Here is a 23493-nt window from a genome sequence, read left to right as displayed (position 1 = left end):
CTCCATGAAAAATGGAGTACACTTACACTATAACATGAGTACTAGTAAAATAAAAAACGGAGAAAAATTGGGTACACTTATAAACCCGAGTACACTATAATATGATATGGTTTTGAAGGCATGGATGCTAGGAGCTCAAATTTATAAATGGTTCGTAATTTGGACAAATGGTTCTCAAAATATTTTATTTTGAAATTTCAAATTAAAAAATAAAACAAAAAATTGTATTCTCACCTCTCCCATGTTCCACTCTTTCTCATCTCCATCCCCAGTAAGTACACTAAAATCAAAGTACACCTCGATGAAAAACAAGGTACTTACAGAGAAACCGAGTACATCTATATTAGTTTTGCACGTACAAAAAAAAAGTTTCTCGAAACCTATCAGCATCCTTGACTAGGATTTTTGAGTTGAGATAAATAGTTCTAAGTATTCACACTATACTATAAGTTAGTTAGCAAATAGAAACTTCAGCTGGGAAAACGTTAGCCCAAGTTCAAACAACAACTTAAATTAGAAAACCAGTAGCATAGGTATATTACAAAATAAAACACATAACCTTTGATTAAAATATTATTAGCACAAGTTCATTAGTACATAGCACCTTTAGTTTTGAAAATATTAGTATAAGTACAATTATTAACTTCAGTTACTATATAGTAAAATAAAAAAATCATAATAAGCTTATTAGCATGATTTATTGGACAATTCAATTAGCAGGATGATTTATTTACCAAGCTAATTTAATTCGCAAGAGGGAAAAAGTTAATTTAGGAACATAGAAATCTTTGTAAAGATCCGCTGGCGGATTCAAATATTCATTAGTCATAATGCTCAACTAGTAGTCGCCATGAGGTGGTTTGGGGCTAGGGACGATGTTGTGGCCACGATCGAATTAGTAATCTTTGTCCTCCACTCTAGCCAGTGGATCCTCCATATCATATGAGGCATCCAATTACTTAGACAATGGATCCAAGAGGACCGCACCGCCTATGGATCAGGAAGTAAGGTGAGGAGCTCTCTTCCCGCGCCAATTATGGCCTCGCCCTCACCATTTTCTCATGCACTACCATATCCTCTAGTCTCCTCTTTTTCACTACTCCTTCGATGCCCGCCTCCTCCTCACCATCATCCTTTCGTACCATGTGTGTCGGGCGGACGACCTCCTCCTATCATCATGTCGTGTCGTGGTAAACTTCTCTTCTCGTCCAATTTTTTCACCTCACTTTGTTCTTCCCCTCCTTCCAAGACGCCCTTTGGGCCAAATCTAGACAAGGAAGTAGTGATGAAGTCTCTAACGATGTGCACATGTTCGTTTGTATGGGTGTGTGTGTATGTTCTGAGAGAGAGAGAGAAAACAAGATATCTGAGTACTTGTGGGAGAGACAGGGTTAAGGTTTTCTGAGGCGGGTATGGGATTATATAATGCTCATGAACATTTCGCACGGTTGTTGTGTATTCCATACGTTAGGAATTATAAGGTCTATGAGCTTTTCAAAATTATAATTCATTTTCTATTTATTGTCCTCTATTACCCAATGGATGTTCACCTTTTTCTCTCTATTCTCTCATGCATGTAAAACTATTGGTGCATGCAGTAATCAATGAGAAAAATTATGGATTTTCTCGGTCTTAGCGAATTGACCCTCGGGACTTATAATCCCTAACGGATATGCCTGTAGGTGGTCACGGGCCGTCCATGGTGCCGCCAGCCCAGCCCAGTTAAAGCCTTTTAACGAACACCCACAACGAAGAGAAAAAGCTTGGTGGGCTTCCGCTACGCGTTCGCTACCGCCATTGCGCCGCCTCGACGGATTAGGTCGTCGTCCTGGATACTTCTTCCTGGCTCCGCTTCCTTGGACGGGCGCCGCACCATGGCCGGCGAAATTCCGCCGCCGCTCCCTCCGATCCCTCCCTCCGCTCAATCAGCAGCCCCTCCCTCCCTCCGCTCCACTTCTCCCACCATGGCCAAGCTCACGCCGTCCCATCAGCAGCAGATCGGAGAGGAGGTCCCGGCGGCCGGCGATGTTCTTGGGGATCCTCAACTGCAGGTCGGTGGGGAGCCAAAGATGTCCAGCGAAATTCATGGGAAGCCGCCGAAGAAGATCCGCAAGAAGGTATACTCTTCCACCCATCTGTGCTGTAATTATCTCGTTGGCATGTTTCCATCGACTTTAACGCTGCACGGTTAGATGATCAAACTGATTGGGGCCTAAACTGAATTGATTGGGGATCCTTGGACAAACCATTCTGTAGATATGCTGCATCCCATTATTTTGTAAAATGAGACTTCATGTTCCAGCTATTCCTGTCGATATCAGCAAATCAATAGACAAGCATGTCTGTCATTTTAAGTTTCAGTATGCACGCTAGCACATCCTGTATTTGGCACCTTAGAGTGCTTTTGCCGAACTGTCATTTTAAATTTCAGTATGCAAGGATTTCCGCCCTGCTCACCAATTTCATAATCATATCTGTAGCATATCTTCTAGTGCAAATTCGTTGACTGTTCACCAGTATAGTTTGTTGATATCACTGGATGTGATCATAGTGTATAATAAGCTCTATCTCTTTTTTTCTCAAAAGTTTCTGCTGCTGCACATACTTTTGCCATTTACGTTTGTACCTTATAGTTTAATCAGACTTCCTGTTCCACCTATTCTAACTTGTCAAATTGTATGACTACTCATGCATGGTATCTGGCATGTCTGATGTATTTTGTGTGCCTTACTAACTAAATTATGTGGGGAATCGCAGAAGTCCATTGATGCATGTGGGGAGCTGCAGTGGGCCAGCGACGTCCGTGACAGTAACGAGGTTCCCACGTCACTTCCATTATCAAAGAAGAGCGCCAAGAAGGTTATATTTTTGTGTGTGTGGAAGAATAGGAAGTACAATACAATGCCCGTATGTAGTGATGTTTATTGACTGAATGATTGCAGGTTACAATAAAAAATTCAGATAAAAGTCCAACTGCAGGGACCAAAAGACCACTTTCAGAGGCTAGTGGTAGCTCAAGAGCAAAAAAGGCTGCCAAATTGATTAATGCCAAGGTAAGCTTGTTTCTTCTTATACTAGATAAGACCATGAGTGCTTTATATACTGACAATGTGATGCTAATGTAGCCTGTTGTTGTAAATGCAGGTTGAAATGACTCAACCGCAAAACAAGTCTAAGCCCGTAAGAAAAGTTGCTCCAATCGTATCTAGATCTCCTATGATAAATAGGATGGCAAGACAAAGGGCGCAATCACATGGAAGTCCAAATTTGCATGCAATATCTCCCACTGTAGCCGCGACTTTGAAGCTCCCTTCTTTGCATGATCTATCACCTACTGCTACAAATGGCACAGCAGCATTTATGCATGATCTATCACCTACTGCTACAAATGGTACCCCAGCATCTATGCATGATCCATCACCCACTCCTACAAATGGTATGTTTAAACCTCTACCAAATGTTCTCAAATATGATCATTCATACAATGAAAATGGCAACATTTGACATTGTCATACTTGTAGGCTCCAAACGCAGGCCACGCAAGCTTACCTCTAAAATATGGAAGGATGCTGAGCCAATATATGTCGGGGGATTATTAATGCAAGGCCGATGCAAGTATTGCGACAATGTATTTCCAGCTTCAAAGGTATCAGGTACCAGCCAACTTGGTAGACATTTGAAGATATGTGAGGTGAAAGATTCAATGGATGGTGTGATTAAGCAAATCAAAACTTCCTATGAAATAGACCCTGATTGGAAATTTGATCAAGAAGCTGCCAGAATTGAGCTTGTCAATCTAGTTGTCTTGCATGTGCTCCCGTTTACATTTGTTGAGTATGCTGGTTTTAGGAAGTTTTGTGCATCATTGAATCCATGGTTCAAGTCAGTCAATAGAGTAACTATCCAAAGTGATTGCATGGAAGCTTACCATCAGTTTAGAGATGTAAGGGTATTTTACCCTTATCCATTATTTTGGTATCTATGACACCGTGCTAGAGTATTTGGACTAATACATGTCTACAAGATGACTTTCAGGTATTAGCCAAAGAGGTATGATGGTGTAGAAATGGAACAAAAAGGCAACGGGAGACCCCCCCAATTCAACGAAAAATCAGCAAGTTCTTCAGGGCCTGGCCGGTCACAGATCCGGTCGGACCGGCCCTGGCACCGGACAGCCCGGTCACTGACCGGACCCGGTAACCCGGTGCCATCCGGGCAGGTTCCGACAAAGAAGGCGAGCCCTCCGGTCGCCGTCCGGTCGCCAGCCCGGTTTCGGACCGGCCGCTCCGGTCCACGGCCCGGTCCGACCGGGCACTCGACCGAGCGGCCCGGTCGGCAACCGGACTTTGCGCCCGTGCCATCCGGCGCAATCCGGCAAGCTCGGGACGCCTGCCCGGTCAAGACCCGGTCCCAGCTCCGGTTGGAAACCGGCCGGCCCGGTCCGTGGCCCGGTCCGACCGGGCCGTGGACCCGGCCTGTCCGGCGCCAAATCCGGTCGACCGGGTTTCTCGACGAATCTGCTGATGTGGCAAGTGACCAACGGCCGTATTTCGAAGAACACTATAAATAGGCCTTCTCCTACCTCTGAACAGTTAGGCAACATACTATAAACTGTTCTTGAGCTCTCTCTCTCTTACTCCATTGCTAGAAACACCAAAAGCCTCAGATCTACCTCCTCCTCCACCCAAACTCAAATCCCTCCGGGGAATCATTAGAGGAGGACCCGATCTACCGTTCTACCAAGCCAAATCTCATTCCCCCTTGTATTCATTGAGAAGCTTGCTTCCTAGGGTTCCTTGGAAACCCTAGGTGGGCAAGAGGAGTCCGGAAGCATCCGGGCCGTGGATTTGCTCCGGCAAGATTGTGAAGGTTTGGAGGCTACCTCAAAGTCTACCACAAGTGAGTGAGCTATTCCTTCGTGGGATAGGCTCCGGAGAATAGGGTGAGCCTTCGTGGCGCGGGGAATCCTTCGTGGGACCTCCACTCCTCCAAACGTGACGTACCTTGTTGCAAAGCAAGGGAACACGGGAATACATCCTCGTCTCCGCGTGCTATCTGCTATCTCTAACCGAACTCCTTACTTGTGATTTAACTGCCTGTGAGAGCCTTCGTGCTTGAGTTAGTTGTATCCTCATATAGGTTGCTTCACCTAGTTTGCATTAGGCTCATCTTTATATTCCGCAAAGCCTAATATTGCAAAGAAAGAATTAAAATTTTTAGAAACCTATTCACCCCCCCTCTAGGTTTACCATCTCTATACTTTCAATTGGTATCGTAGCCTCGGACTCTTATTAAGGGCTTCACCGCCTTAAGAGTGAGATGGATAAACTCTTCGAGGGTCTAGATGACGACTCTAACCTTTCGGTTAAAGAGATGAAATCTAGACTCTTGGCATATGATGCCGAGAAGAAGAAAAAGGAGGATGAGCTACAAAACCAAATGACAGTAAATGATCGCCATGCTTAAGAACCTAACTCGCGGGTGGAACTCTTAGTGGGGCTTCGGCTTCTAAAGAATCCTACCATGATGTTAACCATGACTATCCCGAAACACTTCACCCATGCCTCATATAAACCATAGTGGGACCGTTCCCCATTACGATGGAACTCACTTTCCACATTGGAAATCTGCTATGGAATCTCATATTCGCAGATCGCAGCAGGTGGAGCTATGGGAGCTCATTGTTCATGGACATCGGGAGCCACAAGATCCTACTCGGTTGACCTCCACCGAGTTCTACAACCGTCAACTCAATGCATCCGCACGTGACAAGATTAGAAGTGGCATCAACCGCAAGCTTCTTGATCAAGTCGATGACATTGTCTCCGCTAAAGAGTTGTGGGATCGGATCGTAGTACTCCAAGAGGGAACCGATTTGATCCAATCAGCTCTCTATGAGACCGCAAAGCAAGAGGCCTACCAGCTCATGATTAAAGATGGAGAATCCGTATTCGATGCCTATGCTAGGCTTGGTGCTCCGAAAGTAAGGGTCAAGGGACTTGGTGCCGAGAAGTACAATGACGGATTCGAGATGAACGAAGCCTTCATAAAATCCAAGGTCATTGCTATGATTGCCGTCAAACAAGAAGACACCAAACTTGGACTCAACTTGCAAATCATGACCAAGAGTGCCGATCTCAACTCCGATGATCTAGTCTCCTATGTGGCCGCCAATGAAAGCATGGCCAAAGCCGAAAGAGGCTCAAGGCAATGAACCGTGTTGATGAAGCCTCACACAACCATGAAGCGTCACACAACCTTGCTCTCAAAGCTAGAGCCGACCATGAAAGCAAAGAAGACTATGAAATTGAAGAAGAAGAAGAGATGACTTCAACTAGTGACATGGCTACCGACTTTGCTTTCTTTGCCAAGAAATACAAGGCAAAGTTTCCAATGCTCCTCAATGACAAGAAGAAGAAGAGAACTTGCTACAATTGTGATGAAGATAGCCACTTTGCAAATGAGTGCCCTTATGAGAAAAGGGTAGACAAGCCAAGATTCATCAAAGGGGTCAAGCCAAGATTGAAGCCAAACCCAATCAACGATCGATTCAAGAAGAACAAGGGAAGAGCTTTTGTTGGAGCCGAGTACTTGTCCGATGATGAAGATGAAGATGAGGAGAAGGAGGCCGGGGTGGCCGGTTTGGATTTCTCCAAGCCCGGGTCACTCTTCACATATGACTACTCCAAGGACTACTCCACAGAGAATGATGTTGGTTCCTCCTTCATGGCAAGAATCACTCAAGATGATGACTCCGATGACTCTTCTTCCTCTACAATCGTTGGCTCCTGTCTTATGGCAAGGGAAACCAAGGTAATGGAATCTCCACCTTCCCTATCTAGTGTTCTTGATGATGAAAATGAAAATCAAGATGAACTAATTGTGCTTAAGGAACTTTACAATGTTAGATGCACCCTTCGTGGTGATGCTCTTGTCAAGTTTGATTTCTTGATGGACTCTCTCAAAGAAAAGGATGAGTCCATTGAGGAATTAGAATATCAATTGGATGAAAAGGAACGGAGATTCAATCTCCTAAGACAAGAGCTAAAAACCGAAAGGTGCATATCTCAAGGCCTTAAGCAACAAATTGAAACCTATGAACTTGATAAAGTTAAGGACCTAGAAACTATTGATAGGGCTCAATCTTTGACTCAAGTGCTCCATACTTCAAAAGTGGAACTTGAAGTTGCTCATGCTTCTCTCACTAGGGATCTTGACCACCTTGAAAGAGCTAACAAGCTTGTAAAGGATGAGCTCAAGAAACTTGGAGAGAACCATGACCTACTCCAAGAAACCTACATGAAAGCACTTGAATCAATGAAGGATCCCATTGTTGTTGAAAAGCATGCTAGTCCCCCTACATCTTTTACTAGTGAGCATGCTAAGCTTGTTGAGGAACATGTTCGTTTACAAGAGGAACTCTCTTTGCATGTTGAGACCAATGCATATCTTGAATCCTTGGTGACTAAATATGGTCTCGACTATCATCCTAATGAATCCTATTGTGAGCATGCATCTATTCTTGAGGAAAATGTTAGGTTAACAAAGGAACTTGCAAAGTTCACCACCGCCAAGAACAAGATGGGATTGGATGACCTCTTGAGTAAGCAAAGGTCAAACAATCAAAAGTATGGACTTGGATATGTTCCCAAGTCTCACAAGAAGAACAACTACAAGAAGGAGAAACCCGCTCAAGATAAGAACAAGAAGGTTACTAACAATGGCAAAGCCTCAAAGGGCAAAGCCACTAGTGGTGACCGCACGGGCCAAACGATCACTATGCATTATTTGTTGATTATTATGGTGATGTCTATGCTAACTATGTTGGCCCTCCTAATGGCTATGCTTATAGAGGGTACTCAATTTGGGTACCAAAAGATATTGTTGCCATTGCAAAGGAACCCATTAATCGTAGGGTTCCTAAATCCTCTACTTGATTTTGTAGGGGTATTCCTCCGGTGGTCCAAAATGGGTGTTTGATAGTGGATGCACCAATCATATGACCGGAGGAAAAGGTGTGCTTGATCAATTCATTGAAGATATCAACAAGAAGTCAAGCATTACCTTTGGTGACAACTCAAAGGGAAAGGTACTTGGGTATGGCAAGGTAGCAATCTCTAAGGACTTGTGCCTTGAGACTGGTTATGCTTGTTGAACACCTTGGCTATAACTTACTTTCTATATATCATCTTGCCGATGCCGAGTTACAATTCATATTTCACTAAATATTATGTGCAAGTCTTTAGGAGTGACAATCTCAAATTGGTCCTTGTTGGATATGTGGAGAACAACCTTTACGTGGTTGACCTCTCGAAAGAGAGCCCCTCCTTCTCCACATGTCTAATGGCGGCCAAGCATGACGAAGTTTGGTTGTGGCATCGCCGCCTTGGTCATGTTAACATGAGGAATCTTAAACAACTCCTAAAGGGTGAGCATATTGAGGGACTAACCGGCGTTTATTTTGAGAAAGATCGTGTTTGTAGTGCATGTGTAGCCGGAAAGCAACTCAAGAAGAAGCATCCCATCAAGAGTATTGTTACCACATCTAGGCCTTTGGAGCTCCTTCATTTGGACCTCTTTGGGCCATCACATTATGATACTCTTGGTGGGAGCAAGTATGGACTTGTCATTGTTGATGATTACTCAAGATACTCTTGGGTCTTTCTCCTTAAGTCTAAGGACGAGACCCATAGAGAGTTCATCACCTTCGCCAAGAAAGCTCAACGTATGTATGAATCCGTGATCAAGGAAATTAGGACCGACAATGGCACCGAGTTCAAGAACTACACTATGCAAGAGTTTGTTGATGATGAGGGCATCAAGCATGAGTTTTCGACGCCATACACCCCTCAACAAAACGGTGTTGTTGAAAGGAAGAACCGGACTATCATTGAGATGGCAAGAACCATGTTGAGTGAATTCAACTCACCCCACAACTTTTGGGGAGAAGCCATCTCTACGGCCGTCCACTACTCCAACCGGCTCTTCCTCCGTCCCCTCCACAACAAAACCCCATACGAGCTCCTTACCGGTAACAAGCCTAATGTCACATATATTCGTGTCTTTGGATGCAAATGCCTTGTTAAGAACAACAAAGGAAAGCTCGGTAAATTTGAAACTAGAACCATAGAGGGTATATTTGTTGGATATGCGGAGAACTTCACGCCTATAGATACTACAACCGTCCTCCGGGACCATTGAAGTATCTTGTGACGTGGTGTTCTTGGAGGATAATGGCTCCCAAGTGGAGCAAGTTGTTCCATGTGTTGCAGGTAATGATGATGATCCATCTAGTGCCATCAAGCATATGGGCATTGGACACATCCGGCCCATGGAGGTTCATAATGATGATCAAGATGATGGAGTAGATGTTTCAAGCACGCCACAAGTGGAGCCTAGCTCAACTCAAGCCGAACCATCATGTGCAACTCAAGAACCATCCTCTACTCAAGATGAGTCACAATCCGAAGAACAAGAAGAAGATCCTCATTCCATGGAGCAAGATCATGATGACGATCAAGAAACATCCTCAACTCATGATCAAGCTCAAATGGTCCCTCATGATCAAGTACTAGCAAGAGATGAATTCATTGATCATGAAGGAACCGTTCGGAAGATCAAGGCCGCTACAAGGGCAAGCGACATGAAAGTGGATCAAGTCCTTGGTAGCATCTCAAGGGGAGTGGAACTCGTAGACACCATGCGTTACTTATCACTTATTGTCAACATCATGCTTTTGTGTCTAGTTTTGAACCACTCAAGGTACATGAAGCCTTGGTCGATCCGGATTGGGTAATTGCCATGCAAGAAGAATTGGAGTGTTTCACTCGCAATGAAGTATGGTCTCTAGTTGAGAGACCCAAGGATCATCGCATCAATGTCATTGGGACCAAATGGGTATTCAAGAACAAGCAAGATGAGAATGGCATTGTTATACGAAACAAAGCAAGGTTAGTAGCGCAAGGGTTTGCCCAAATAGAAGGTATGGATTTTGAGGATACCTTTGCGCCGGTAGCCCATCTTGAAGCTATTCGTCTTTTGCTTGCATTTGCATCTTTCCACAATTTCAAATTATATCAAATGGATGTGAAAAGTGCATTTTTGAATGGTCCCCTAAAAGAAACCGCATATGTGGCACAACCCCCGGAAGTTCAAGACCCATGCCGACCCAACCACGTGTATTTACTCCACAAGGCACTCTACGGTCTCAAGCAAGCTCCACGTGCTTGGTAGGAGTTCCTTAGGGATTTCTTACTACATGATGGGTTTTGCATGGGTACGGTCGATTCCACCCTTTTCACCAAGCGGGTTAAAGGGGGTGGCCTCTTTATATGTCAAATATATGTTGATGATATTATCTTTGGTGGAACTAACCCCAATCATAACAAAGCTTTTGAGCTATTGATGACTAGGAAATTTGAGATGTCCATGATGGGAGAGTTGAAGTTCTTTCTAGGCTTCCAAGTGAGGCAACTTGCAAAAGGCACCTTCATCTCTCAAGAAAAATATGTGAAGGACATGCTCAAGAAATTCAACATGACCAATGCGAGTCCAATGAAGACACCCATGCCCGTAAAGGGGCAACTTGGTTCATGTGACGGTGAGAAGGATGTGGACATAAAGGTATACCGCTCCATGATAGGATCCTTGCTCTTACCTTTGTGCCTCTAGGCCGGATATCATGCTAAGTGTAGGGATGTGTGCTCGTTTTCAATCCGCTCCCAAGGAGAGCCATTTAGTGGCGGTCAAACGGATACTAAGATACCTTGTTCTCACTCCTACTCTCGGGCTATGGTATCCAAAGGGGTCAACCTTTGAACTCATTGGCTATTCGGATTCCGATTGGGCCGGTGATAAGGTTGATCGGAAGTCTACCTCCGGGGCTTGCCAATTTATTGGCCGGTCATTGGTGAGTTGGTCATCCAAGAAACAAAACTCCACCGCCCTATCCACCGCCGAAGCCGAATACATATCCACGGCATCTTGTTGCACTCAATTGTTATGGATGAAGCAAACCTTGAAAGACTATGGTGTGTCTCTTGGTACGGTGCCTCTTCTTTGTGACAATGAAAGTGCAATAAAGATCGCCAACAACCCGGTTCAACATTGTCGCACCAAACATATTGACATTCGCCATCACTTCCTACGTGATCATGTTGCCAATAAGGATATTGATCTCACTCATGTGGGAACAACCTACCAATTGGCGGATATTTTCACTAAGCCTTTGGATGAAGCCCGCTTTGTTAACTTGAGAGGAGAACTTGGTATTCTTGATCCTAAAAACTTGGATTGATTAACTTCTTGCACTATATTCTTGCATTTATCTTGCTATCTAGCTTAGAGGTATAGCACACATGGGGATAGTCATCTTACCATGTCTTGGCATGATGCATACCTATGTGTGCAACATAAATAGACCCAATGTCATTATATGGACCCAAGCATGTCTCTTCGAGGTCTCATGACATTTGCACTTTCACATAGGGGGATTAATCCCCCGCCCCTCATTGAGCCTTCATTATAACTTGATTTGACTATATAAGGCCAAATGATCTTATTGCCAAAATCATTTCAAAATGACTTATGATTCTTGATATAAATATACTTCGAATCATACCCATTGTCGCTATTTATATTTTGTTTGGATTTCATTCCAATGGGTATGCCTAGAGAACTTTGTATTTCCAACCCCATGTCTATGCTCATCTCATCATCATCTATCTATCTATATGTACATGTCATCATCTGAGCACTCACACACATTTATACAAAGAATAGGGGAAAAACGAGGCAAAATGACACATTTTTGGGCAAATTGACTCTGGCCGGTCACTGGCCCGGTCGGATCGGCCTTTGCGCCGGGTCATCCGGCGTCTGGCCCGGTCGACCGGGCGCCCGACCGGCCGTGCGGGCTGTTATGTCTTGGAGAGGATACCCCTTGGGGATCTTCTTCCTCATTATCCCCCACCTCTGAAACCTCCATGGCCACCGCCTCCACCATCTCCACCACGTCCTAGGCACTTCCCACCACTAGCTTCTCCCCAAACTTCACACAAAGATAGATCGGGACCTCTCAAGCATCTTCACCCAAGGATTTGGTCCCTCTCAAGCTATTTTGGGAGATCTTGGGGATTTGGTCCGCAAGGCTTCTTCACGAGTTCTTCTTGCTCACTTGGGCAAAGAGGACGATGTCTTCGGGTAAATCTTTCTCCCTATCCCTCTCCCTCTTGCTTTCCCTCTCCCATTGCTCATTTTTGAGGAAAGTTGAGAAAAGTTAGGGTTAGGGTTAGGGTTAGTAAGTCCTCATGCCACCTAGAGTGTCACACCCCTCCTATGCACATTGTTCACTCTCCTGGTGTAATCTATGTTCAAGTTAGTGAGTTTTTGCATGATTTTGTGTCGAATTTCTCGGGCAAACATCACAACTCAGCACGACCCGGTCAACAGCCCGGCCGACCGGCCTATCAACCGGCTGGTCCGGCGCACCGCCCGGTCAACCGGATGGCCAACCGGCTCGTCCGGTCTCGTCGTCCGGTCGGACCGGCCCCGCGCTGGGCTCGCCCGGCTTTTTCGCATGATCTCGTCGAAACACTTGAGTATAGGCTATGCTTTTGGCTTCCTCATATATGCTGATGACATGTACACTTACCTCATTGCTCTCCTCGCCCTATATTGCTTATTCACAGGAGACTGGAGCGGTGAGGACCGTGACACCACTGCCAAGAGAGGGAGGCTTGCTGGGCACCCACCACGCCGTACTAGTGGTCGTGCCTCTCAGCTCGCTGGTGGCAGCTCAGCTAGGGGCCGCACTAAGACATCTGCCAATAAGAGGAAAGATAAACATGCAGCACAGGATGGTGATGAGGTACTGCCAGAGTTCCATGTTGGTGATGTACATATTGGTGCATGGAGAAGACTCAGAGAGTCCAACCCCTATCGCTTTGAGGAACCCACTTACACAGGGGGGATCAGCTTTTCGGACCAAGACACGAAAGTCATGTGGGATGACTACTATGACTCCCACGAGCACATGAAGAAAGGCACCATTGTTATGCCCAAGGCCATCAAAGATGTCATTGGAATGTATGAAGCCACCAAGTTTCGCTTTGTGGTTGCGACCTCGAGGCGGATGGGGTTGTATGATCTTATGTGCTTGACACCTACTGATGGGTGCTATTGTCCATCCTTGGTGAGACAGTTTCACTGCACAGTCTTCTTCCATGATGATGCAGCCCGGACTATGACTTGGATGACGGGCAAACAGAAATACACTTGCACCTATCTTGATTTCTGTGAAGCCTTGGGGTTTGGTGGAGGGAGTGCTTCTGGTTTCAAGATCTATTCTCAGCAGAAGTTCAACAGAGGGGACATTGCTTTTTGCTATCCTCCGGAACCCACCCCTGGACCTCCTACCATCTCGGGCATGTACTACTCCTACCTTGTACTTGCCAAGCTATTCCGTGAGACCCTCATCAGCAAGTCCGGCGATACAAGTGAATGCCGTGCATATCATCTGAACTTGATGTACTACTGTCACCCTGAGCACCGGAAACTTATTGATGGCTGTGATCTCATCTACTGTGAGTTACGGCGCTGTGTTCGCGAGCGGTTGACTCCTAATCTTGCCCAGTACGTTCAGCTGCTCATCAACCATGTTGTGCCCGCACCTCTCAATACTCAAGGTGAGCGGGTCAGGATGGATGCTTTCAAGGTACCTGCCCAAGGTGATAGACAAGATGTTCCTGAGATGATGCCTTCTGAGCGCCGGTCCAAGGCAAGCCATGACCATGCTAGCTCCAGCTCCTCTAGGCGCCCACAGCGTGGTGTCTCTCGGTTCTTCTCTAGCTTATGGAAGATGTGCAAAAATACCAATGATGTTGCACATCAAAGTCTTTCCTTGAACCAAGAGACAAGGAGGCACCAAAATGAGTTCATGGCTACTAGGAATGTGCCTGTCCCTCCTCCTGGCCCTGAGTTGGAGCCTGTCCACGCACCAAACTGGGAGATGCCTCTCCTTTCGATGAGATGTTCAGAACTTTGATCCTTCCTTGTACTTTGGTGCTCCTCCTCCTAGACCTGCTCGTGCACCTCATGCTGATACTGAAGATGAAGAGGATGAAGGTGATGAGGATGACAATGGCGAGGATGAGGATGAAGAGGATGACGATGAGGATGGTGATGGCAGCTCTCCATCCGCGGGGCACGAGTTCTATTGATGGGACGCTAGCATCTCTTCTCTTTTCTTCGCCTTTTGGTGTTCCGATGCCAAAGGGGGAGAAGTGAGTAGAGCCTAGAATTACGGGGTTCTTTGATGCTCACAAGCCATGGGAGTTGCTTAATTTGGATTTTATATGGCTTGTGCGTATTTGCTTTGATTTCTCAAGAACCATTTGCTACTTTGGATAATTCATGTATGGATATGTATGGACGACTATTATGTGTGCTACTCTATGTTAGGATAATCATGCTTTATGGATAATCATGCTTTATGCTTATATACCTTGATATACTTGTCCATACCATGCTTGTTTCCTAAAGATATTGGGGGAGCTTCTCATATCTCACAAATGGTGCACTTTGCATTCAAACGCAAATTCTCCAAGTGCACACATTATGGGGGAGCTGTCGTAATATCTTATATGGAATCAAGGTTTAGAGCTTATCATAATATCTATATGTAACTCTAGCTCGGTTTGTCATCGTATACCAAAAAGGGGAGATTGTAAGGGTATTTTACCCTTATCCATTATTTTGGTATCTATGACACCGTGCTAGAGTATTTGGACTAATACATGTCTACAAGATGACTTTCGTGTATTAGCCAAAGAGGTATGATGGTGTAGAAATGGAACAAAAAGGCAACGGGAGACCCCCCCAATTCGACGAAAAATCAGCAAGTTCTTCAGGGCCTGGCCGGTCACAGATCCGGTCGGACCGGCCCTGGCACCGGACAGCCCGGTCACTGACCGGACTCAGAACCGGTGCCATCCGGGCAGGTTCCAGTAAACAAGGCGAGCCCTCCGGTCGCCGTCCGGTCGCCAGCCCGGTTTCGGACCGGCTGCTCCGGTCCACAGCCCGGTCTGACCGGGCACCAGACCGAGCGGCCCGGTCAGCAACCGGACTTTGCGCCTGTGCCATCCGGGCGCAATCCAGTAAGCTCAGACGCCTGCCCGGTCAAGACCCGGTCCCAGCTCCGGTTGGAAACCGGCCGGCCCGGTATGTGGCCCGGTCTGACCGGGCTGTGGACCGGCCTGTCCGGCGCCAAATCCGGTCGACCGGGTTTCTCGACGAATCTGCTGATGTGGCAAGTGACCAACGGCCGTATTTCGAAGAACACTATAAATAGGCCTTCTCCTACCTCTGAACAGTTAGGCAACATACTATAAACTGTTCTTGAACTCTCTCTCTCTTACTCCATTGCTAGAAACACCAAAAGCCTCAGATCTACCTCCTCCTCCACCCAAACTCAAATCCCTCCGGGGAATCATTAGAGGAGGACCCGATCTACCGTTCTACCAAGCCAAATCTCATTCCCCCTTGTATTCATTGAGAAGCTTGCTTCCTAGGGTTCCTTGGAAACCCTAGGTGGGCAAGAGGAGTCCGAAGCATCCGGGCTGTGGATTTGCTCCGGGCAAGATTGTGAAGGTTTGGAGGCTACCTCAAAGTCTACCACAAGTGAGTGAGCTATTCCTTCGTGGGATAGGCTCCGGAGAATAGGGTGAGCCTTCGTGGCGCGGGGAATCCTTCGTGGGACCTCCACTCCTCCAAACGTGACGTACCTTGTTGCAAAGCAAGGGAACACGGGAATACATCCTCGTCTCCGCGTGCTATCGGTTATCTCTAACCGAACTCCTTACTTGTGATTTAACTGCCTGTGAGAGCCTTCGTGCTTGAGTTAGTTGTATCCTCATATAGGTTGCTTCACCTAGTTCGCATTAGGCTCATCTTTATATTCCGCAAAGCCTAATATTGCAAAGAAAGAATTAAAATTTGTAGAAACCTATTCACCCCCCCCCCTCTAGGTTTACCATCTCTATACTTTCAAGAGATCAATATGAATCTTCCTTCAAAAATTTCAATCATAGAGTATCTCTTACTGGTGATATGTGGACCTCGAACCAAAAACTTGGGTACCTCTGTATAACTTGCCACTAGATTGATGATAAATGGACAGTGAGGCACAAAATTATAAGGTTTTGTTTAGTTGAAACACCTCATGATGCATGGAACATGTTTGGTGTGGTACAAAATAGCCTCCGCGACTGGAACATTGAGAACAAGCTATTCAGCTTCACACTAGATAATGCAGAAGTTAACACCAAAATGGTTGGCCATCTTAGAAAAAATCTAGTTGATCAATACCTTCTCCATCATAAAGGAAAACTATTACACGTTAGATGTGCAGCCCACGTGCTGAATCTAATAGTGCAAGATGGATTGAAAACTATGAATTGTGTTGTGGACAACATTAGAGAGAGTGTCAAATTCATCCGAAGTTCTCAGTCTAGACAAGAACTGTTTGATAAGATGGTTGCAAAAGTTGGCATAAAATGCAAACACCACCCATCATTAGACGTGTCTACCAGATGGAACTCCACATTTTTGATGCTACAGTCCACGCTACCATTCAGAAAAGTCTTCGAGACCTTACACGAACAAGACCCAAATTACTCATTTGGTCCATCAAATGAGGAATGGAAAATGGTTCATGACATTTGCGAGCTTCTAAAGGTATTCTGCCATGCCACGAATGTCATCTCAGGCTCAGATTACCCAACCTCTAATCTCTATTTCCTTGAGATTTGGAGTGTGAAAGTAGTCCTAGATGAACAAGCAAAGAGCGAAAATGGTACGGTCAGAATAATGGTGAAAGAAATGAAAACAAAATTTCACAAGTACTTTATAGAGTCGTACCTGTCAAACTGCATCCCTGTGGTACTTGACCCAAGGTTCAAAATGGAGCACGTGAAGTTCCGATTGAAGCAATATTTTGGAGTTAATGCGGGTAAGCACATCCAAGAAGTCAAGACAGCTATGGAAGTATTGTTTACTGAATATACAGCTGGGTTTGAAGAAAATATGGAAATTTTGTCACAAGAAGGAAGTGGTGAGGAGGTTGCTTTGGCTGATAGTTCCCTCTCGGATTGGCAGGCGCATATAAAGCTTAAGGTAGCTAGATGCCGCAATGAGCTGCAACAGTACGTTGAAGAAGGGTTTTATCCTTGTACACCAGATTTCAACATCCTTAAGTGGTGGGATGTGAACTTGGAAAGGTATCCAATCCTTGGCAACATGGCTCGTGATGTGCTAGCTGTACCAGCTTCAACGGTTGCCTCAGAATCTGCGTTCAGCGCATGTGGGAGAGTAATTACAGATCACAGAAGTAGCCTAGCACCTGAAATTGTTGAGGCATTGATGTGTTATGGTGATTGGATTAGATCTCGCAGTAAGTACCTTTTTCCAACATCTACTCTATTTCATACATTTGTATCGTGTGGCCTATTTTAACTTGTATTGCTGCAGAACCTACAAATGCTGGGCAGGAAAACCGCTGTGAAGAACAAAGAGTGGTGGATCATCTTGTCTCTGGTACCTGATGTGCCAGATGTTAACTGATATGTACCTGAGAGGTTGGTACTCTGAAATTATATCTCCTTCATTGCGTTTGTTTTTGACATGCTGTAGCTAGTCTGGTGTGTACTGTAAGAGAACCTAAAAATATAGTAGATAGTCTGGTGTGTACTGTAAGAGATTTGCTTAGCTTCTTATATTGTCTTTATTATTGTAGTCAAGATCTGGAACTTTTTCCCTTTGTAGTTTTCTTGCTGGCATCTACTTTAGAAATACAAAATTACTTTTTTATTCTATTTTTTGTTCAAGTTAAATGGCCAGTGCACACTTAAGTAATTTTCCATTACCTGATAATGTGTGCATGCATGACTTTAAAATCATGTAGGGTGTATTCATTGTAAAGCTTACTTCTTTCAGTACTTGCTATTTGGCAGGCCATAATCAGCGAAGATAGCAGTCTGCATAGGAACAATACGTGGTGAGCAGGTTTTTTCTTTCCAGTATTGCGAGCCACTAAGCCAGCGAAGAGTGTGCCCACTAGCTGTCCGTTGAAATTATCCTGTGATGCGTACTGCGCTACGGAGCATTTCTATTTCGGATTCTTATAGCTTGGTCATGACATTACCTGTGTCTTGATTGTATTGTCCAGTCCAAGTACTAGACTTTATGTGGATTTAATAGTCCAGAGATGAAAACTAACAGTCAATGGTGTTGTTAAGCCTTTTGTTAGCGGAGTGTGCTAACAAAATTTCTGAATCTGTCAAACTTGACTACTTCTAATTCATCCGGATATTTAACAGGGCATTGTGAAGCTTACTTCTTTCAGTAAATTTTCCATGACCTGATAATATTGTGTACTCATTTTAAAAGAGATGCTCATGTGTTTGAGAGGCATTCTCCTGTCATTTCTGTTTGTGTTGTTTTGAGATACTCTGAATTTACCGGGACATTTTCCTGTCATTTCCATTTGTATTGTTTTGAAATACTCTGAATTTCTGGACGCTGCTTATACATGTATGTATTATAGCAAGTATACGTCTGAAGCAATAAACAGCTAGTGGGTAAAGTCTGAAGGAATAAGCAGCTAGGCGTAGTAGTAGCAAGCCTCGATCGCTTGATCCTAGCGATCGCTACGGCAAGCAACTGCGCGATCCAAGCCAACGGCCCATGTGCTTGGCGGGTTAAAGTGGGCTGACTGGACGCCACTTTCTATTAGGAAAATAAAAGTGCAGCAAGTGGGCTCCCGCTTTGGGCTGGCGGACAGAGGTGGCCAAATAGTGGTTTCCCACGGACAGGCCCACCTACAGCCTGACTAACGGAGGTAGTACTACACTCACATCGCAGAAAGAACTCAATATCAAGGGGAAAATATCGTGATATAGGGTTTTAAAGGAGTAGACATTATACTATATCCAATTTTTTTGCTACCCCGCTAGAAGCGTGATATAGTGGTAAATCACGATATATGTTTTACAATTGGCATCGGCAATTTTGGAGGCAGCCGAAAATGTAGTCATATTTGAGTGTCGATTTATTTTTTAATACAGGAAAAAAGCTTTGCTCCAATCTATGTTTCCACGACATTTTTTTGAGACAGAAGTTGCTAGGTTATAGCACCGTTGTTGTCAGATCGTCAGTTAACAATTACCAGATAACAGTTACATGTGTTTTTCTGTATAGAAATGATCTATATATTCAGAATTCAGAGATCATATATTCAATCAAGCTCTAATTTTTATTCAAAAATATGTTAACTTATAACCTGGTAACCAACTATGGCTAACATGGTGACCAAGTGACTGTAATCTGGCAACTACGTTAGAATTTTTTATCAAATATATCAACACATGATCTTGTTTCGAAGATCTCATCGAGAAAAAGCTAACCGTGAAAACTAATCTAAATTTTGACTTACGGTTCAAGAGATAAAAATATTTTAAAGTTCGAAAAACAAAAGGAAACCTCCATAGCGTTGGGATGTATGCATGCCGTTGTCACATTAAATTCGTGCCTACGGAATGATAATCTGGATCACGTGCCTTAGAGAGCACAATCCATTAAAAATAGTACATCGTGCAATTCATGCATGGAAAAAGCTGATGGGTCATTGTAGTTAATGTTAACAAATCATAATGATATTAGACTAGTCATAATGGATAGTATTATATAGTAGTATCATGCATACGATAGTGCATGAGAACATCTTTATAATGCATAACATCATGTAGTTGTTTCATATTATTATTATATTTATCGATTTGTAAAATATCAATGCAAAGACAATGTATAAGATCTATTTGACATTATTTTACTATCTAATAATATGAGTTATGAGATGGTGCCTTATCCATACCATAACACGTAGAATTAGAAAAACTAATATTAAATATATTTGGTACATAATTTTTCATTGAGATTCTGTAAATCAATAAATATAATAAGAATATGATACTACTACATGATACAATGCATTATAGAAATAGTATTACATATTAATATCATGCACGAACATTTGCCTCTCGGGCAACACATAACCCATTTTTTGAACAATGCAAAAATAGTGTTTCGAAGTTTCAAAAAGGATAAAAACTATTTAACATTAATGCCGGTTCAGGTATTCGGCAATGTCGTTCTTTTTTTCTTTTGTTTTGCTACATACAGGCAAAAGTGGGGGCGTGAAGGAGGGGGGGGGGGGGGGGGGGGCGTTACATAGAAGCAAAAGTGATACGGAGTATTTGCGTAATTTATGTGGAAGTCATTTTGCCTATGATAGCGTAATTTTTTTGGTCTTGACGAAATTTATTTATTTATGTATGCTTATGAAAGTAAAGAAAGATTAGGAGGCTAAGTTGGACACATGTCGCGCGCTCTGAATCAGAGAGACCGACAGGTTTGATTCCGAATAAAGCTGCAAACGAGCCAAGTTTGAGCGAGTTAAACTTGACTTAGCTCAAGTTATACAAATATTAGAGCGAGCTCATACTGAATTGAGCTAAAGTCAAGCTGGAAAAGTTGGTTCATACTCTATTTTTGAGCTAAGAAAAATAATATTTTTTTCAATTTCTCTTCCATATAAAAGGTTCAAAAATACCATCCACAATATATAGAAGGAATAAATTAACCTTCTATATTCTCATAATCGAATTACAAAGAATAAATCTCATCCACAACAGTAAGGTAATAAATTGTTACATGTACTTCTATTATGTAACAAAATTATTATACATGGTTCAAGTTGTCGAACTAAATCGAGCGAGCTAGTGTTGGCTCAGGATTAACTCGTGTTCCAATCGAGCTATATAAGACACTCATACTCGGGTCATTTGTTTTTGCGTCGGTCTCGAGTCAAGCTAAAAAAACGAGTCGATCTCGAGCCGCTCAGAGGTATCTAGCTTTTCTTGTAGCCCTTAGGTCGATTATTTCTTGTAGCTCAGGGGGCGGCTGGGGAGTACAAGACAATTTAGGAATAAAATGACAATTTAGGAAAAAAAATATTGTTGCTTCTTTTGGGGCCTAAATTTGGATGCCACACCGGTTAGGACTTAGACCCTGGATCATCAAGGTAGGGTGCAACGTGGAAGCTGGCTGGCGTCCAAAATTAAAACACGATGGAAAATCCGCCGCGCGCGTGCGGCGTGCAAGTAGTACTAAGAGCAAGTACAATAGAGTCCAGTCAGCTGACTATAAGACATTAAATAATATATTTTAGATGAGTTGGAGGAGAGAGAAGAGGAGAGAGAAGGGAGGTGAGACTTACTATGCGATAGCAAGCTCTTGCAGCGTGCTTCCTAGGCACCTTGTGAGAGTGAAAGGTGGGCCATATATTAGTAAAGTACTACATTCTTATAGCCAACTATTGTACATGTTAGCTATATGATGACTACAAATGATATAACATCTTGTTATAGCCAACAGTTGGCTATACTATTGGAATTGCTCTAATCAGAGTCAGGAAGGAATTAATCGGGCTTGCGCGGCCTTGATTGCGCATCGAATAATTTCCCGAGGTATGCACGCCCAGCGGGCGCTGGAGCTTGACCCGTATCCGTCCCCAACCGCCCCCATTGAAAACCTCTGTAAACGAAAGCTTCACAACAGTATTCTACTCCGACTCCGCGCCTGTCACTCATGCTGCCTCCGTGACCTCTGCCGCTATATACTCGCGTCGCCGATTGCTCGGTGTCATTGTTGTTGTCCCCTCTCCCGCGCGCGCACGGCACCACACCCCGTTAGATCGTTCTTCGCCGTCGTACGTCGGCGAACCTGTAGTTCATCAGAGGTCCTCTCGCCGTCCGCCGGCCGGTCGCCGGTAGCCGGGGTGGTGGATCGTGCACGATGGAGGACTTCGTGGTGAGCTACGTGGTGACCGGGCTGGCCTTCTGGTCGACGGCGTTCCTGGTGATGCGGGCGCTGATGCCCAAGCGGTCGTACGAGTTCTGCAACCGCGCCGTGTCCACCATGCACGCCGTCGCCGCCGTCGGCATGTCCTGCCTCTCCGTCGCGGACTGGTCCTGCCCCGTCTGCCCGCTCAACGCCCCCTCCTCCCAGCGCCAGGTAACCCTCCATCGATCTCGCGGTGATCCGTGATACACGCCGGCCCGTGCATGCAGCAACTGACCCGTGCATGACATAATCTCGCGCTCGCGCGCGCGCGGCTGCTGCAGATGAAGTCGCTGGCGGTGACGCTGTCGTACATGATCTACGACGCGGCGTGCTGCCACCTCAACGGCGACGTGCGGCTCGACAACACCGTGCACCACCTCGTCAGCATCGTCGGCATCGGCGCAGGGCTCGCGTACCAGAGGTGCGGGACGGAGATGATGGCCTGCATGTTCATCACTGAGATCTCCAGCCCGCTGCTGCACCTCAGGGAGATGCTCAAGGAGCTCGGCGTCAAGGACACAGACCTCAACCTCACCGTCGACGTACGTATATGTCGACCTCTCCCTTCTTCCTCGCCCTTTCTTCGCCGGCCGTGAATTAACTGTTTCCCTCTCCTCTCCATGCTTGTGTCTGTAGATTCTGTTTGCGGCGACCTTCTCGGTGGCACGGATGGTGGGAGGGCCGTACCTAACCTATGTCACCCTGACGACAGATTACCCGATCCTCATCAAGGTATTTTGTACCCATATACAGTACACTATCTCTCAACCAATCTCAACTACCTCTCCTACTATTTCCTCTCCTGCATGTATAAATGTTTGGAGCCTTTCTCTATTTTTCTAGGCCATGGCGGCGGGGTTGCAACTGGTGAGCGCCTACTGGTTCCTCAGGATCCTACGGATGGTCAGGTACAAGCTCGGGAAGAAGAGACCTGCAGCGGCGCCCAAAGTCGCCGACAACTGATCCATCGATGCACATATGGAGTATGTTGCTTGCAACCTTGAGCGATTCTTCTCTGGCAGTGGCCTCTGGGGGGAAAGGATCGGATCGTGGGCCTGTACCATACCAATTGTCATCGATGCATATATACATATATACTGTAGCAATTCAATTTGACTGTCGTGCGTGCAGAAACAACAACAGTTTACAATCACTGCTTTACGCCTTTGCCTCCTGACTCATCACTGGCGTATATATGATTTCAAACCGTACGCTTTCTTCTGTGGTTACACATGCCGCGTTTTCTCATTCTGGGAACCTAATTCACCTACATCATAAATGTAAAGAGAAACAACACCATAATACTATTGTCTCATGCTGTCCATCGTACCTACATTGATTAGTCATGCAGGAGTGACAGTATCTCCCAATACATCGCTGCATTCAATCTGACTGATGGCTCAAGATAAGTTGGAGATGTACTTGTTCATATGTTCATGATGATTTTTTGTTCTCTAATTTCTCATATTACTACTACCTAGCTGCAAACCTTGGGCCTTTTAGACATCGATCGATTATAAGTGCTATCAACTCCAT

At 44.8% G+C, this 23493-nt stretch overlaps 2 protein-coding genes across 2 annotated transcripts; both read left to right on the top strand.

Annotated features, from left to right (window-relative positions):
- Window positions 1-1874: 1874 nt before the first annotated feature.
- Window positions 1875-13754, top strand: LOC124663781. The gene is made up of 7 exons (XM_047201443.1): window positions 1875-2117; window positions 2758-2859; window positions 2943-3053; window positions 3145-3436; window positions 3522-3949; window positions 12690-12868; window positions 13643-13754. Exons 1-7 carry the CDS (start codon window positions 1875-1877, stop codon window positions 13752-13754), a joined length of 1467 nt encoding a protein of 488 aa, XP_047057399.1.
- Window positions 13755-21630: 7876 nt separating this feature from the next.
- LOC124662654 (TLC domain-containing protein 5-like) lies at window positions 21631-23110 on the top strand. Its single transcript, XM_047200462.1, has 4 exons — window positions 21631-22128; window positions 22239-22499; window positions 22594-22689; window positions 22801-23110. Exons 1-4 carry the CDS (start codon window positions 21910-21912, stop codon window positions 22918-22920), a joined length of 696 nt encoding a protein of 231 aa, XP_047056418.1. The 5' UTR covers window positions 21631-21909; the 3' UTR covers window positions 22921-23110.
- Window positions 23111-23493: the final 383 nt, after the last annotated feature.

This window comes from Lolium rigidum, chromosome 6 (assembly GCF_022539505.1).
Source record: "Lolium rigidum isolate FL_2022 chromosome 6, APGP_CSIRO_Lrig_0.1, whole genome shotgun sequence".
Taxonomy (NCBI): Eukaryota; Viridiplantae; Streptophyta; class Magnoliopsida; order Poales; family Poaceae; genus Lolium; species Lolium rigidum.
The sequence above is the reverse complement of the archived record's forward strand: the minus strand, read 5'-3'. Positions and strand labels throughout refer to the sequence as shown.